At 37.7% G+C, this 18,195-nt stretch overlaps 1 protein-coding gene across 1 annotated transcript in view; it reads left to right on the top strand.

Annotated features, from left to right (window-relative positions):
- The window catches only part of LOC131152694 (mitochondrial Rho GTPase 1-like), a 44,755-nt gene that overhangs the window by 7,338 nt on the left and 19,222 nt on the right, over positions 1 to 18,195 (top strand). The window contains exons 5-12 of the mRNA XM_058104502.1: positions 4,772 to 4,948; positions 5,163 to 5,414; positions 11,559 to 11,627; positions 13,482 to 13,537; positions 15,538 to 15,619; positions 16,201 to 16,412; positions 16,517 to 16,586; positions 17,562 to 17,674. Coding sequence (XP_057960485.1) covers positions 4,772 to 4,948; positions 5,163 to 5,414; positions 11,559 to 11,627; positions 13,482 to 13,537; positions 15,538 to 15,619; positions 16,201 to 16,412; positions 16,517 to 16,586; positions 17,562 to 17,674 — 1,031 coding nt within the window. The remainder of the gene's footprint in view (positions 1 to 4,771; positions 4,949 to 5,162; positions 5,415 to 11,558; positions 11,628 to 13,481; positions 13,538 to 15,537; positions 15,620 to 16,200; positions 16,413 to 16,516; positions 16,587 to 17,561; positions 17,675 to 18,195) is intronic.

Consider the following 18,195-nt stretch of genomic DNA (forward strand, 5'->3'; position numbering starts at 1 on the left):
TACCAATTTATTCTAAATTAATAATTTAGTTTATTTTATAATTTTAGTTTATATTTATTATTTAATTCGTATGCAAATTTATAAATGATTATATAAGTAGAATTTATTAATTAAAATAAAAAAATTAGTATAAAATTATTAAAACATAAAATTTATAAAGTTACTTAGAGAGTTAAGAGTACAGATTTAGTAAAAAATTATTAATTAATATTCCATAATTATTTTTTTAAATACCTTGACTATTAATAATTTAATATTAGATCTAAAATTTATAATAAATCCTAATTTCTACACAATTAGTCAAGTCTCAAGTGACTCAAGTACACTACCATTTAAATAATTAAATTGTAAGATTTACAATTCCATATTTATTTTTTTAAATTGTAAATTGTAATATAAATTATTGTATTGTAATATAAATTATTGGGTCTATTGACTCATTTTAAGTAACTTTATGTCTTTAATCAATTGATTCTTCATTTTAATTACATTTCTACATCTTTTTTACCCATTAAACTAATGCAAACTTTAAAAAAATATGCCTTTTTTTGTATGCAGCACACTAAAATTAATATAAAAATCATAATGCCTATTAAAAAGCATTTGTAGGTTGAATGAAGGTTGTCAAAATTCATTAAAAATCATGCATTAATGGATTTCATGCTTATTTTTCAATTTTGGCATGGTTGTGCATGCGTGAAAAAAATTCACAGCCGTTATGCCTGCTTCCCGTTACGTAACACCCGCGTCTCCCGCGTCCCGCGACACCCGCGACCGTTACGCGACGTTACCCGCTACCGCGATTTCGAACCATGACTCCTGCTCCCCAGGAGGTCTGAACACTACCATCTTCCTACGACAATCGATCACGGCATAATTGGAGAACAACCAATCCATCCCCAGAATAACATCGAACCCCGACATGTCGGATACCACAAGATTCGCTGGTAGCAGCTTCTCCTGAATTACCACTTGGCAGTCTTCCAACATCCTCCTACAGAATGATACACTCAGATGGCGTGGCTACAGACAATACTTCATTCATGACTCGGGTCTCCACCCCACACATCCCACACAATTTCACAAAATTTACAAAGATAAGGGAGTGAGTCGCACCCGAATCAAATAAAACTACACTCTATTTAAAAGCAACATCAAAGTATCTGTCACCACATTCCCTGCATGCTCGGCATCCGCTAGAGTAAGTGAATACACTCGTGCTGGAACTGTGTTTGCCTGATAAGTCCTCTGGGATACCTGATTACTTCCCCGATTTTGACTCGAAGAAGTCGTGCCCCTCTTTGGCGCGTGACAATCCCGAGCCATTTGACCTGACTGGCCACAGTTGTAGCAGTTACCCCCAAACGACCAGCACTCACTGCTATGCCGTTGGTGGCACCTGGTACAACGATCACCCGACTGGCTCGCCTGAGAACTCCGACGCTTAGTATTTTGACGGTAACCCGAACCCCTGTTCCTCCTCTTCCATGATCCCTGCCGAGATCCCGACTGAGAACCAAAAAGTACTGACCTCTTCCTTGGCTCTTGATCCACCTCGTCCTCTCGGATACCAGTCTGGATCATAGTGACTTTATCCACCAAAACCGAGAACTCACGAATCTGAAGCATCCCCACCAATCTGCGGATATCCTTCCTCAGACCCTTCTCGAACCTCCGAGTCTTCTCGTACTCGTTCGAGATCAAGCATGGCACAAATCGGGATAGCTCTATATATCAAGTAGCGTACGCCTGCACCGACATACTCCCCTGAATCAGAGCAGAAAAGTCATCCACCTTCGCATCACGTACAGAAGCCGGGAAGTATCTGTCAAAGAATACTTCCTTAAAATAGCTCTAAGACATCTCCACAGGACCGCCCCTCTGCTTTTCCAGTAGATTCACTGCGGTCCACCATCGACTCGGCTCCTCAGATGGCTGGAAGGTAGCATAGAGGACTCACTGCCTATCCGTGCAGTGTAGAACTTTCAAGATCCTCTTGGTCTTTTTGACCCAGTTCTCAGCTATTGTTGGGTCATGTCCACTAGAGAACGTCGGAGGATGCATGCATGTAAACCTCTCAATGGTGCACCCCGCAGCAGTAGGAGAGCGTTCGTGTCTCCCAACACTCCGCCCGATCTCCCGCAAAACCTGCCTTGTCAAACCTCAAGGCACAGTAGGAGACTCATCACTCGCAGTCTCTTCGGAGCCACTTCTCAGGTCGTTATCCTTGGACTCCATTCTGAAAATATAATATGAATTTATCAATACTCCTATAGCACGTACAGTTAACACAATTATCTAGCACTAATCATGTTAACTACTCCCTGCCAGGTCTAGGTCTGTCCTATCACACCGGCACGAGAATCATCAATGATTTGCCTTACTTTTACTGAAATTGTCATTTCAGGAAAAACACGGAATACCATCGACGAGTCCCGGCCTAGCGACGGAACAACCCTCAACCAACTCTACCCACATCCATCATCCTATACTCTGGTATGTACTCATAGTTAAGCCTAACCAAGTCTACAAGACCTAACAACATGATTAGCTCTGATACCAAACTGTCACGCCCCGACCCCGGAAATGGGGCCCAGGGATGAAAATGTAATCTAACTTATTCCTGTATCTAACAAATCATTTAGAGGTACAAAACAATAAGTGAGGGTCCAACCTCGTGGGGTTCCAAGGCGCCCTATACATATCCATAAACAACAGAATATATGCGGCGGAAAAATGTCATTCTATACATACATGGTACCATACCAGAGTTTATACAAAGGAGTCAAACTCTACAAAAATAGCACAAACCCAGGTGGCAGCCAAAACCCCCAAAAGACCACCCAACACAAGGTTAGGACTTACCTAGGTACTTCCCACGATACTCCGACCACTATGCTCCTACACCCAGAAGCTAGTTCTGGTTACCTGAAGTACCTGAAAAATATGTTCGTACAGCAGGGGTGAAAATATGTTCGTACAGCAGGGGTGAGACATCTCTCAGTAAGCAAGAATACAGGTTATATCGGTGTGTGGCATTCGAGTGTTATCATGACAGCAAAACATACACAGTTAAATGCAGGTTCCAGTACTAGTTTCAATACAGTGCATATAAGCACACACACACATGATCAAACGGTGTTGTCACACCCTTCAGCCCATAGCCGGTCCGCAGTACCCGGCGTTGGCCGGACCGACCCACACTACTTGGTGTCCCCGGCACATGGTGAACCCCAGACTCCCATGGCATCGTACTGGTACAAACTGGTAGATCCACACCCTTCGGTGATCAGCCGGTAAGGCTCACGCCCTCGGATATAGAGCCGGACATTCTGCCAACCCATGGCCAGCGATTTCATACGCCCTCAGATATAGAGCTGGATACTCTTAGTACCTGGAACAACTCAGAACCCAATTTCGATTGCATTTCACAAAAAACCCATAACTATGCATGCTCATATAACCAAACATACCACACTCATTTGGTAATCTAAAATCATGATTTTCCAAACATATACAGTTTAAATAAAGTCAAGGCACGACCATTCCTATTACACAGTTAGATCCCCCAAATGAGTAACCAAAATGCACACTGGACCGTGAACCACATTTCTACCGAGTCCGATTTAACAAATAACCGAAATAAACTGAATCCCCTTACCTTTTCCCCAAATGGAATCCCGAACTCCAAGGTTCCTAAACAGCGAATCGAGTTCCAAAACCTACAACGTATAGTACAGAATATACTCATGACTCCATTCTCTACAAAATTACTGGAACACAAATGAAAACCGAGCGTTACCTCGATTTTACGCCAAAACCTGAAAATGTCCGAACCGAAAATCCGATCTGTAAAACTTGTAGAGAATCCTTCCACAATCCTCGTAGTAACTTCGGATTAACGATTTTTGCGACGTATGGTGAAGAAATCTAGAGAGATAGAGAGTAGGTCGAGTTTCTAGAGAGATAGAGAGAGAAAATGAGATTTCTTAGCTGAGAAGTAATGAAATTGATATTTATAGTACCTTTGACTCAGCCGTCCTCGTCGACGAATTACGTCCTCGTCAACAAGGCCTTATAGATAGCTCGTCGACGAGACAAGGACCTCGTTGACAAATTTGATACTACTGGTTTCCCGAAACCCCTCGATTTCTCCTTGTCGACGAGCCTTTAAATTTTGTCGACGAGCAGCGCATGGACTTTGTCGACGAACTCTGGCTTCGTCGACGAAGCCTACTCAATTCCCAATTTTCCCCTCGCTTAATTAATTAAACCCGCCTATCACGGTTCGGGTTCTTACATTAATACCTGTTGTGATGCTTCTGCTTGAATCTGCGTTCTGTTATTGTCCTATTGGAACCTTAAATAGTTAAGGAAAAAGGAACAATAAAGAATTCTCTTAATATGTGTTTGGCACATCAGGAAATTTAAACCTTAGTTTTCAATATTTGCAATACTGTTCTATCAATGAAACTATTGGAGGGAAGTGTTTCTGGAGAATAGTTGCCTGTTATGTCCATATTTGCTTGCAGCAATCAGACACAAAAAATGAACTGATTTTATTTTCACTTTTTCTTGACTTTCCTTTTTCCCACTGTCATCCAAAGGGATATATTAGGTATTATGAGCTTAAGGCTTTTAAGTTAAATATTACAGTTTTGGTATTCAGTTTGTTGGTTGACTTCACTTGTGATCCCCAGTTTAAGCTTTGGTTTTGGTATTGACTTTCGAAGTGATCATACTTAAAAATTTTCAATTTGTGTATTTGCAGATTCCTGATGTCTTTTACTATGCACAAAAAGCAGTGCTTCATCCAACTGGCCCATTGTTCGATCAAGAAACACAAACTTTAAAGCCTCGATGTGTGAGGGCTTTAAAGCGGATATTTATTTTATGTGATCATGATAGGGATGGTGCTCTCAGTGATGCAGAGTTGAATGATTTTCAGGTTTTTATTCATTTATTTATTTATTTATCTGATTCTTATCTCTTTTGCTCATTAGAATGTGTTTAGAACGTAGGATCCAATTGAATTGTCTGATGTACTTCCACGACATTCCAACCCGTTCTTATAAGATTCAAAACTAGTTCCTGTTAGAGTGAAGTTATGGTATATGCAGTGGATGATATAGCAAACAAAAATTGACTGTGTGTGTAAACAGGTGAAATGTTTCAATGCTCCATTGCAACCAACGGAAATAGAGGGCGTTAAGAAGGTTGTCCAAGAAAAACATCCTGAAGGAGTAAATGACAATGGCCTTACATTGTCAGGATTCCTCTTTCTCCATGCATTATTCATTGAGAAGGGGCGCCTAGAGACAACATGGACTGTCCTAAGGAAATTTGGATACAATAATGACATCAGGCTTCAGGATGATCTGTTACCATCATCATTTAAACGCAATCCTGATCAGGTTACACATTATGAACTGCAATTCCTAACATTGCTGTGTTTTTGCCGACTCTGTTCTGATGCTGCCTTTTTGTATATTAATTTTTTTTTTTGTTTTTGATATGTTCTTAATCTTCTGGAACAGAATTACAAGTTAGTGAATTGGTGATGTTAAAGCATTTGTAACTAATTATTAGCGGTAGGAATGCATTTGTAATTAGTGCCAGAAGCAAGTTAAATTTGAGCTACTGATGTTGCTGCTAAATGTGAATCCTGCATGGCTCATTTGCAGGGGCACAGTATTTTAGTGTAGGTGATATGTGCATTTTGTCTTATTGATCCAAATTACGCAAACCATAATTTTGCATTGTCGTGTTTTTTTGGTTTTATTTACATTTGCTTTATCTAACCAAACTGCACATGTGATGACCCTTAGTTTATTCTCACACATCTTAATGGGGGTTATCCACATGGCTCGTTTAATTGTCACCCATTGTATATAATTTATGCAGTGGAGGTTCAGAACTGTTGCCTTAGTGCTGTAACTAGGATTATTCCACGCTATCAATGGATTTCCAGCAGTATTAGAGAAGAAACAACAGAAGGCAATATAGTTGTTGGAACAATGAAAGTTAAGATTCTAGTCTTACTTGCTTCAATGGTGCTTTTTGCTTCTATAACTTCGATACTGTATAATTTGATTTCTAGAAGTAACTTATGACTTGCAAGTTGCTGAACAAGTGGTTTCATATGAGGGCTAGAAAATCCTATTGTCCTAGTGATTGGGTTGTGTGTGCTTGGAGCGGTTTAAATTCGAAAAAATTGGTATTGGTTGGTGTTCTTGCTGGCAAGAAATGGACAGTTTTTGGTGTTAGGGTGGCTGTGAATGGAAGAGGGTATATTCCATTCCTGGTGGGTATGACTATGAAAGGCTTTTCATGGAGAGATTTTTGTTTTATTATTGAACTATTATAGATTTGATGAAAGATAGGTTCCAGTACAGTTGAAGTTTTGCTAGAGATGGAAAAGAATATTTGGGTGGAATGACGTGGTGAAGGGTGTGGTTTGGCCAACATCCTCCAGCAGTGGTGGTCTTTGTGTTAATCATGGTTAGAGAAAACATTCTTTGGGTGATGAACAGGTGGGCTGAGGGAGAGATTGCTGGCGGCTGGGGTTTCCATGTGGCATAAAAAGCATTGGGAGAGGAAGACTTAAGGGGGTCTGCGCATGAAATGAGTTTTTTTTTTTTAATATGGAGTGGGCCGGATATTTTTTTGTTTTTATCTTTTTTTTTTCATTTGATTTGAGCCAAATCAGCCAATTATTCAATGAGGCTAAGTTCTTTTCAACTTACAAGCAACTTAATGGAGGATTGTATTGAGCCTCAATGCTCTCATTGTAAAGAAGTTCACTTATGCTGTGTTTGGGAGTATGGATTTCGGACCTTGAATTTAGATTTAGGTGGATTTGGACAAATTTCAATATAATTTTATATTACATCTTATTCAAATCTAATACAACTCCAAATTCAAGGTCTCTCCAAACATAGGGTTAAGGCAAACCAATGGCTAGGTGGATAAGGGAAGTTTGAAAAAGGTGAGTTCAGGGGCTGTTTATTCTTGGTGAGGATCATAATGCGGTTGGATGAAGTAGGTTCTCTTCCTGCGGTTTGCTTTTCTTCTCCAGCAAAGGGTATCTCTTGAATTGGTTCTGCTTTATCTTGGAGCATAGGGGTTATGGAGATGAAGTAGAAACCCAGCAACCACTGGGTTTATATGGGGAATGAGGTGTTGAATGTCAGGTTCATATTCTGGGCTTAACGGCAGATAGAGTAGCGGACAGGGTTGAGATGTAAGTTAAACAGGTGACAGATCAGTTGTGGTGTTGGTATATCTTATCCGTCTCCAGTGAATGTTAGCCTTGCTGCAAAAAGAAAGGGAGTTCAGGATCGAGTATCTAATTACAAGAGTGAAGAATTGCAGGGTCAAGTTGTTAAAGCAACAACAGTAGGTGCTGAGGATGGTATTAAGTTTCTCAGCAATGGAAAGCAATCTGCTCAAGCTGGATCTACTAGTGTTTTGTTTTTTGTTTTTTCGTTTTTTTTTCCTTGGCAAGCAAAATGCCAGGCAGTTGTTGAGTTGAAACATGATCTTGATGGAAAATGACTTAAATTTTGATTGCTGGGTGTGAAAGGCTTTAAAGTATAACTGACTTGAGGGCAGGATCAGATGAGAAAGTTGGTGAAAAAGGATTGTTAATGGTAAATAAGACACGAGGAAACACAATTAGAGTAATTTTGATGGAGATTGTGTGTGATGGCGGGTTATTATTGGATGAGTTCCATGAGAAGTACGGGTATGTTTCTAATTCTTTGGAATTAGTTGGTGATTTTCCTCATGTGTCTGCGACTCCATTCAAAGTTTTATGTGTCCTAAGTTTTTTGGGATAATGGGATGGGTAAAGAGACAAGTTGTAAATCACAAAATGGATGGTGTTTTATCTATCCCCATCTTTCCTAGTAGGATGTTAATGCCGGATACTGTAGCTCAACTAATGCCATATTAGAGGGGCTTGTGGTCCATTGATCCTGGAGGAAAAATAGCTCAACTGGATTATGGTAACAGTGAGGCTAAAAAAAGGCCAGCCTGAGTTGCTGCATTATTTCTGCAGCAATCATGTGCTGGTATTGCATGTGAGACTGTTAAAACTCATTAAGAACATGATCTTTTTGGTAAAGAAAAAGGAGATATATTAAGAGAGAGAATATACAATCTGGGTGAGGATACAAAATCCTCAAAGAAAGCAATTTTTTTTTTAATAAGAAAAATAAAGCAGATTCAAGGCAGCAGGCATGCAGGGGATGGGGTGGTTATGCCATTCTGCTTGAGATCTGCCCCATTTACACCCCTACATTGTATTTAGTAGTGGATTTAAGGAGTGTGGAGGGAAGTGGAGGAAGATGTACTCAGTTAGCGTATGTGGGTGGGTGGACAAGTAGGTGGTGGTTCCTCCCCCTCTCTTTGAGGTGGTGTGGGGTCAGGGGGGTTGGAGTTGGAGGGGAGGAGATGGATACATTCCCATTAGTCCCTTCAAAATGATTGCTGCCCCCAAATTCAGGGAGTTTGGAAGAGAATGTACGAGTTTTATTACTTCGTGTCATTGTTCCCTTCCCCTCCCAAACTTCTGAATAAGAAATCGAACTGCCTCACTTTTCCCCGCCTATACTCTCTAAAAGTTGAAACCAACACACTCCCATCAATCCCATCATAATGATTGCTCCCCAAATTCAGGGAATTTGGGAGGGAATGAATGAGTTTTTGTGATTTTGTGTTATTGTTCCCTTTCCCTCATGAACTCCCGAATAATGAGAGATAAATGCCTGATGCAGGGGCAGCACCAAGGATCTGTAGCCATGGGAGAATGTAGGAGAGGAGAAGAGAAGAAGAGGGAATAGATACAAGGGGAAACTCATGTTCATCTCAATTTCAAGTTCAACAACTGCTTACTACGTGGCTTTCACACATTATTTATAAGAAAGCCTCTTCTCATGAAATTACATATAAACCCCTAAGATTACATTATATTACAAAAATACCCATGGAATACACAAGTACTACAAACAAGGCCCCAAATACACATAAAACTCTACTAATTAAACTAAACACATAATAAACTACTTACTAAATCCAATAATACCTTGACCAAACTCGAGCATGGGTCTTCCCAAGGTCTTGCTTCTTGTCCAACATCAACTCTGCCCTAGTTAGAAATAATTCAGCCTTGAATTTGGAAATGCTGGAGGATCAGAAGTGAGAACAAACTTGAACTTTTTGAAGGTCAGTGTTTGAGTGATACAATAAACCACGTTCCATTGGCAGCTTCTTAGACCCGGATTTAGAATTGGCTTCAATGAACTCACTGGGGATGACAAACTCTACAATAGTAATGTTTGAAAGATTTTGGATGTCTTCAAACTCAATCGTTTCCTTGCTTGTGGTGTCTTCAAGTTGAGTTACTTCGGAAGATTATTTGTCTCAATTGATTAGTAGAGTGGGCTTCAAAATGATCTTCTTACCATTATAGTGGAAGGTATATGTGTTCTCAAGTCCTTGAGTCACACCCAAATCATCCAGCCAAGGAGAACCAAGGAGTACATGCAAATATTCATAGGTATGATATTACACCAAACATTACCAATATATTTTTCCAATTGGACAGACACTGAAATTCTTTTACATATGTTTCAAGCAGAGTTATCAACCCAAGATATCTCATAAGGGCTGTAGGTTAGGTTCTGGATGAAGTTGCATACAAGTGACTCGATTTATAGAAATCATGTTCATAAGACATCTTCCATCAATGAAGAGTTTGCAGTTGCAGACTTTTTTCCCATACTTAAGAAAGGTATGGAATGGCTTGATATTATGCTCAGAGTGTGACAAAAGCCATTCATTTTTCCAATAAGCTGTTGCCATATTGCTGGATTTATTTATATATATTGCGACTATATATCACCAAAAGTCCTTAACAAAATTGTCCACAATTCTCAATCTAAACATGCAAAACCTAAACTTGACTCAATTTTCAAGAAATATTGTCAATTCACCTTAGATTTTGAGTGTCATGCTGCATTTGAAATGAAACAAATTCATTTACGAAACTCTCAAATTGCAGCAACAAAACCTGATTTTTGATGTTGGCAGTGACAATTTCTTGGGTTTTGTGCCAAATTATTGCACTTGCATTCAATATATTGTGTCAAAAATAAAAAATCTCCTTGCAGGCCAAAACATTGTGGTGAAATCCCAAAATCTTGCGACTGAACCAATTTCTCGTGAGACTACAAGCAGGAAAACGCGGGGAATTTTTCAGTCACAGGTTGCTGGTGAGTGTGCCCCTTGGGGAGGTCCTCCAGTGATGAAACTTGGGGCTAAGGGAGAGGTTTGGTCAGTGTGTGGAGATTCACTGGTGGTCGGATGGCGATGAAATTTTAGGGGAGGGGGTATCAGTGATTTCTGATTATGTGGGTAGTGGAGGGGTCTCGAAAATCAGCTGGGAAGGAGGGGTTCAAAAAACTGGGGACATGACTGGAATTTTTGAAAGTTCAGAACTGCTCTTCATGTTCATTTGTTTTGTTTTGTTTTTTGTTTTTGTTTTTTTTTTAAGATTGAGATTCAGAGAGAGAATTATGAAATGAAGAAGATGATGGTAGATTGAAAAAATTGTTGCACAGAAACTGTGAAAAGACAGCAACATAATTCAGAAATCTGAAAGAGAGTTGAGAGAGGTATGGGAGAGAATTAAGAGAAGAAGAAGAAGAGAAGGAGAAGAGAAACAGTGAAGAAGAAAGAGGGCAGAAGGCTGCTGGGCAGCATCAAGGATTTGCAGCCTCTGGAGAATGTAGGAGAGAAGAGAAGAAGAAGAGGGAAGAGAGGAGATGCAATGGGGAAACTCTTGTTCACTTCAATTTCAAATTCAATAACAGCCAACTACATGGCTTTCACACACTATTTCTAAGAAAGCCTCTTCACATGATTTTTGAAACTGCATTACATTACAAACATACCCGTAGAATACACAAGTACGACAAAAAAGCCCCACATACACATAACTCTACTAATTAAACAAAACACTTGAGTAACTACTAACTAAACCCAACAATTCATTGACCTAACTCGTCTTAGTTATTCTTGAGCAAGGTTCTTCCCAAGGTCTTGCTTCTTGTCCTACATCATTGTCCTACCTTTCCCCTCTGTTTCTCTTTAGAAGTTCAAAAAGAGGGATGTAATTACCACAGTTTTACTTCATTTCCCCACCATTTTCCTCCATATCTGTTCTTCCTTTACCTTTAAACTTACAAGTGTAGTCTTAATAAAACCCATCAGTTCTCCTTACCAAATCCATCTCAAATTCTTATTAATAAAATATTTACCTTATTCCAATCTTTTCCTCCCTTCCCTACCATGAGAGAGAAGAAAGGGAAGGAAGAATTATTGTTATTATCATTTTCTTTGTTCTATAACTCATCGAGCTTTGTAAAAGTTTTTCTTTATGTACCATATTGATTGTGTGCCATATATATATATATATATATATATATATATATTTTGTAATTTAACATGTTACAGTTTAAATGCTAACTCCTAGATTTTGTTTGTGTTGTTAGAGTGTGGAGCTGACAAATGATGCTGTTGAGTTTTTGAAGGGCTTCTTCCACTCGTTTGACACTGATGGGGTACACATCATCCCTTTCCTTCAATGCTACTTGTCAACTATAGAATCGATGTGCTCTTTTAGTTTAAAATGCTCATAGCTGATCTACTTAAATTTCTAACTGTAATTTATGTTTTAGTGTTTAAATATAGTCTTGTACTTGACAATTGTTTCATGGAGATATTTGGATTGAGTTCCATTTTTTTATCTGAACATGTCGGCTTTATTTTAAGAAGAAAAGAAAATGCCCAATGTCCATGGTGGGAATTAAAGAGGGAGCTCAAAGCAGGAAAAAAATGGCATTATTTGCGAGTCCAAACTGTTTGTGGAAGGCAACCTGATCCGCACTTCTGACGTCTTCCAAGATGCTTTGCTTTCATTATGATGAATCTGCTTCTTAAAAAAGTTCTTTACTTGCTACCTTCCAAAATATCTAACAATGACTTGAAGCACGATATTGCATAGCTTTATCCTTTGTTTTGCATTCTTAAACTGTATTTATCATATCACTTGGACTAAAGTTGTGGCCTGTTGGTTCCCTGCTGTTATTATTTTTTTTGATAGACTAAAAAGTCATGCTGAATTATCCTTTTTACTGCATGACATGTGACAGAAAGAACTAGCAGTCTTTATTTGTATGACTATTAAAAGGGAAGGAATGCCCTGTTATAAATAGTTCTAAAATCTGAACTGGACTTGCTGTCTGATTGGCTTGGACTGGAATTGGTCACTCATTGGTCCAGCTTATGCTACAAACTTGGTTTTGATGTGAACTGAGATCAATTCGGAACATGGGTGACTTGGTCAAATTCGGTGAACCAACTGGGTCAACCAGGCCCCACACCACAAAAATGACACACTGCTGCTCGTGGAATTCGAACCTCGTACCTTAAGGGAGGTACCATGAAACCTTATCACTGGGCTAACTAAAGTTGTTTGTTAATGTCTTACTGTATTGAGTGAACAATATATAAACATAACACGTAATGTATACTTAGAAAAGTTTTATTTGAATCAAATCATGCTCCACCTTCCAATATATTTGACTCCTAACGATATCAATAGGTAATAATAATTATAAATTTCAAAAAATATTTAGTTAAAAAAGGAAAATAGTACAAATTTTATCATTATTGTTGCTACTGGTTTTTTTTTACTTTAATGTGTTGATAGGTATTAATGACTAGCATAGTTGTAATATTTATGTTGAAGGCGATACATCAGTTGTATAGCCTCTCTTCTTTGCATAGCATCTATAAGGATGCTGATTTTTGGCCATCGAGGGTATTTAATTTGATGGAGTATTTTGAGGGAACTGACTTGCTGATTTATCATTACTGTCTAGTTTGTTTTTTTTGGGTGGGGGGATTGTAGAAGTTATTTTCATTTCCCCCCTCTCTTCGTCTCTGCTTATTCTTTCTTTTCTTCAATTAGGTTTTTTTTTTTCCAGTTAAAATTTTATATAAATAGAAGGGAAAGGGCCTTGTTATTATTTTTATTTATTTATTTTGGAAGGAGGCATGGCTTTGAAACTTTACTGGAATGAATTTGAATCTAGTGATAATATGAAAAAGTCCCTAATGCATGCAATATGAAAAATTATGTGATGAAGACATGGATAAGAATTCTTTGACTTCTTAGTGCATACGTATATATAGTCCGATATTAATATTATTGTAACAAAATATATAGTTGTGAATGATGCATGTAAGTGGTTTGAGAAAGGTTAATTGATTAGGCTTTCTTAGGCCAAAAGTTCATTTATAATATGGATATTAGTCTTTCAGTCTTTATGTCATTCTAGTTTACAATATGGCATTTAGCTAGGTTCTTCGGAAGTTGCAAAATTCTATAATGTTTAACATGTTCCTTCCAGGATGGGGCGCTACGTCCTTATGAGGTTGAAGACCTGTTTTCTACTGCTCCACAAAAGTAGGTTTGTTTCTGTGATACCAGAAATTAATTATTGCAGTGTATTTTTTTTCCCTCTGCTTTTGATTATTATGCTGTTTATGTCACAGAAAATTGTCTAAGCTTGTGTATATAGGCAGAAAAATATTCATGTAGCTGATCCCACCTAGTGGGACTTAAGGCTTGGTTTGTTGTTCTTGTTGTTGTGTATAGATGCATGTGTGTGTATGAAGTTGTCATCATAATGGAATCATGAAGCTCAAAACACAAACTAAGCGAACTGATAGCCTATGAATCCTTTGTACTCGTGTGCTTGGGTGCTTTATGAAGGTCTGAGAGCTGTGAGGGCCACGTTTTCTTTTATTAACAGCCATGCCTTATTTGCAAGAAATGGCAATTAAGTGCGAATGCAGGTGCCAATTAAGAGCACAACTTTAGTGAGCAGTGTATTCGGTGCACTACGATGAATTTTCAGTGAACAAGCATAATGAAACTGGTGTTTGATAATAATGCTTTTATTTTCTGGAAGCTTATATTGAGATGCCTTGAATGTATCGTGTGGTTTGATGACAATGTGCTTTGATGTCACCTGCGTCAGCTTTCATTTAGCTGTCAAAAACTTTAGATATAAAGTGTTTCTTTCTCTATCTCTGTGTCACTTTGTCAATTCAATTGGTAGTTTTTGGCACAATGTTATCTAGAACATGGAATATTCCGAATGGTAGCGGATTGCAGTATGACGCTTGCTCTAAAATGAGGAACATTTGGGGTATATTTATATTAATATATTGGTGAATAATATGTAATGGGGGTACTTGTATGTTTAGAGAGAGTGTTGAGGCGTTTCTGAATCTAGAAAAGATTTCTTTTTTGAAATGGATTAATAATGTTTGGAAATAGAATTACAATTTATAATGCAACAATTCCTCACTTTAAGTAATTGAAAAAAAAAATGTTACGTGAAAAGTATTGAATTATAATTTTGGATCGTTAGATATAGTGTTCCAGAATGAAAATGTACCATGCTTTGTATCATTCATACCAGTTTATGGTTTGCTAGGTGTTATGTTTTCTGTAACTATGCTTTGGCATAACCACCCAAAGGTCTTTACTGGCACCTGTAACATATGGACACATCTCACTTACAAACAAGGAATTTCTGTAGTCCCAGCTTAAAATCTAGGGACAATTTTGAAAATAAAATAAACGAATAATGAATTTGAAGCCATTGGCAAGATTGCCAACAAGCTTCGTGGTGCAAGGCAGTCCCAAAGATTTACAGTTGTTAAGAGAGACACAAAAGCATATAGCCTATTGTTGATGTCTTTGTTGACAAAGGAAATAAGGGAAGATATGCTTTCAAATGTCCAGAGTCCAGACCTTTTCAAATATGCACATTTTCTGTATATATTTTCTCCAACTTGCATGTGTGGTAAAATTGTTTCTGCCATTTTGTTGATTATCTGAAGACTGTTATCATATAGCCCATTTTGTGTTAAATTGATTAAAAATTTTGGAAGTTGCAGTTTTCTCTTTGCATGTTGCCTTTTGAGGTATCTCATAATCTCTATCTTGCCATTTTCTTATTTCAAACATGCTGAAAATGACCAACAACTCCTTTTCCTTCCTCTATCAGCAAATTTCAGCACTGATTGACTAATAGTATTTCCCTTTCTTGCTTGGATAATGAATCTCAATATTTTTCACTGCCTAGCACCTGGCAGTGTAATCACATGCTTTAGTAATTACATTTGTTCAAAAAGTTACCGAAGAAACTTTTGAAGCACTTCGAGGCCTGGTTGTATTTTTTGGCTATCCATTTATTTTTTCCCAAATTTTGTTACATTGTCTTTTTAGTGATGATGTTGTGGCATATCATCCTTGGTTATCAAGTTAAATGAAATTGTTACGTAATTCTGTGCAATAAGATTTTGCTTATGGAACTCATGAGTGATTTATTAACCTGAAAAGGTCTTGTGTATTCTGTTTACCCCTTTTTTTTTTTGCCTTGAAAACTTTAGTCCTTGGAGTGAAGATCCATATGTGGATGCAGCAGAGAGAAGCGCACTGGGATGGTTATCCCTTGATGGGTTCTTGTCCAAGGTATGGGCAGCCTTTGTATAATTTTTATGTTCAATTTTTATGCTTGCTTATTTTGTGAAGGGTTTTGGGTTCTTTATTCTATTGGCAAATAGTTCTCTTATTTTAAAACCTTCTCCTTTTCCTCGGTTGACCCATTTGCTGCTTAAATATCATGTTTTTGTTATGTAAGCATTTAATATTCTACCTTTTTGTTTTTATTCTTTGTTCTATGTTTTCTCTGTGATTGAAGTTACGAATTTTTATGTCTACTTTTAAAGTGCATGCTTGTATAAAATTCTTTTGACATTGATTTTGACAGAGAGTTTTGCTATATGGATTTTTTTCCAAATTTTCTTGAACCAAGACATAACTGTTTTGACACCAATATTTTCTTCTTTGATTGGAGTAGAAGGCTTGAACATTCATTGATCCAATACCTAAAAGCAAAAGTTGTGCAACTTCTTGCTACTATTTTTTGGGTTGCATACCACTGGAAAGTATGTTGATATGGACTTCTGAATTGGCTGATTGTTTTATGCAATAACTATGCCTTTCTTTGAGAGGGCTCTTTGTAAATTTATGAGGAGTATCTTTTATTGCAGTGGGCCCTTATGGCACTTCTAGACCCTATCCATACCATAGAAAATCTGATATACATTGGGTACGAGGGTGATGCTTCCTCTGCCATCCGCGTGACTAGAAGACGACGTTTAGATCGCAAAAAGCAACAATCAGATAGAAATGTTTTCCAGTGCTTTGTCTTTGGACCTAAAAAGGCTGGAAAGTCTGCATTGTTGGATTCCTTCTTGGGAAGGTGTGTTTTCTATCATCCAATGAACTTATTTTGCTTGGTTCTGCTGAAATTTATGATGGTTAATTTAGTCTTATGACTGATATTATTGCTGATTCAAAATGCAGGCCTTTCTCTGATAATTATGTTTCAACTACTGATGACCGTTATGCAGTGAATATTGTCGATCAACCTGGTGTAAGTTCCAGTACATACGTATTGTATTTCTTGGTAGCTATTACTTTTTGTACTCTTCTCTCTCTCTCTCTCTCTCTCTCTCAAAACAGGTGTGTAGATGCACACACAACTTAGAAAACCTGGACATGGTATAACAACTGCAAATGGACTTGTATGTGTGCCATGTTTTGCATGTCTGGACTTAGGCGAGCATGGTTCATCTTTCATTTTTCTCCTTCTTGATCTTGTCTTCTTTTTTTTTTTGTGAGAGGGTGTGTGAAAGAATGGGTATGGTTATCTTCATTTTCATACGTATTTTCATCTCATGAAGGTATGCAGAAAATTTCCCTGAGATTACTTTTTAAAAAAATGCACTATTTTGGAACCACATTGATATAACTTGCCGATTGCAGAATGCTACAAAAAGTTGCCCACTAAGATCCATGGACTCGATTTCATCAAAAGATAAATCTTGGAGTTGTATGTGTTTCATGTTTTTTATTTTTTTATTTTTTTTTTATCTGCTGCACTTGAAATGTGACGGTCTGGCCCCATAAGAATTTTTCCGTGTGAAATTTGATTGTAATGAGATTGAAGGCATTTTTGCAAGCCACGATTGGTTTCAATTGTTGCATTTCCTTAGTGCGATCAGATGATGGATTTATGACCGAGTCATGTGAAGATGTAAATCAAAGATTTACCTTGCAAGTTTGTGTGGTTGAATTTTACTTGTTAGTAGTTGATTTTCTGATAAATCCGTGACTTCGGTTTTAGTTTGGGGTTTCTCTAATCACCAACATTATTTTTGTTTGTTTGACAGCAGCTGGCTTGAGAAATGAAATTGTCGATCCTCTGCATGAATTTCTAGATCTTTGACCATTTATGCATTGCACATGCTTTTCTTTTCTATTGCTTCTCCATGCAACATCAACTTTTGTGTTTGTCGTTGTTGCTTTCTGTTGGGATTATGTCCATGATCTAATTTTTGAATTGCAGGAACCCAAGAGAACACTTGTGCTGCGAGAGATACCAGAAGATGGAATCAAAAAGCTGCTCGGTAATAGAGATTCTTTGGCAGCTTGTGACATAGCATTATTTGTTCATGATAGGTAATTAAAAATGTTCCCACAATTCTTGGGGCCTATTCACCCACAAGCAATGGCGTTAATTTTCCTGTTACCCTGATACTGCTATAATTTTTTTAACCATTTTTTTGGTACAACAACAGCAGCAACAACAAGCCTTAAGTCCCACTAGGTGGGGTTAGCTACATGAATCCCTTTGTGCCAATTCACCTGATCCAGAGTATTTTCTGCCAATTTTTTTGGAATATTTATATTTATTTAATAAATTAAAATTCTTTAGAGCATGGGCTTCCCAATGGCTTGTCTCTTTGCTGGTACTACAACAGGGACCAGGTTTGATTCCCTTTTCTGGAGATTGTGCCCGTGACTGCAGATGCAATGCGTGTTGTGAGGGTGGCTATTTATCTATAAAAAAAATATTTCTTGTATTAGATTCAAATTTTTTTGAATGTCATATTACTTTTGATGAATTATTATTAATATTGTTACTTATTATAAATTACCTGAGCAAAAATTTTAACAATTGTAAAATGTGAATTTAGTCT

The sequence above is a fragment of the Malania oleifera genome, chromosome 4 (genome assembly GCF_029873635.1).
Source record: "Malania oleifera isolate guangnan ecotype guangnan chromosome 4, ASM2987363v1, whole genome shotgun sequence".
Classification (NCBI taxonomy): domain Eukaryota; kingdom Viridiplantae; phylum Streptophyta; class Magnoliopsida; order Santalales; family Ximeniaceae; genus Malania; species Malania oleifera.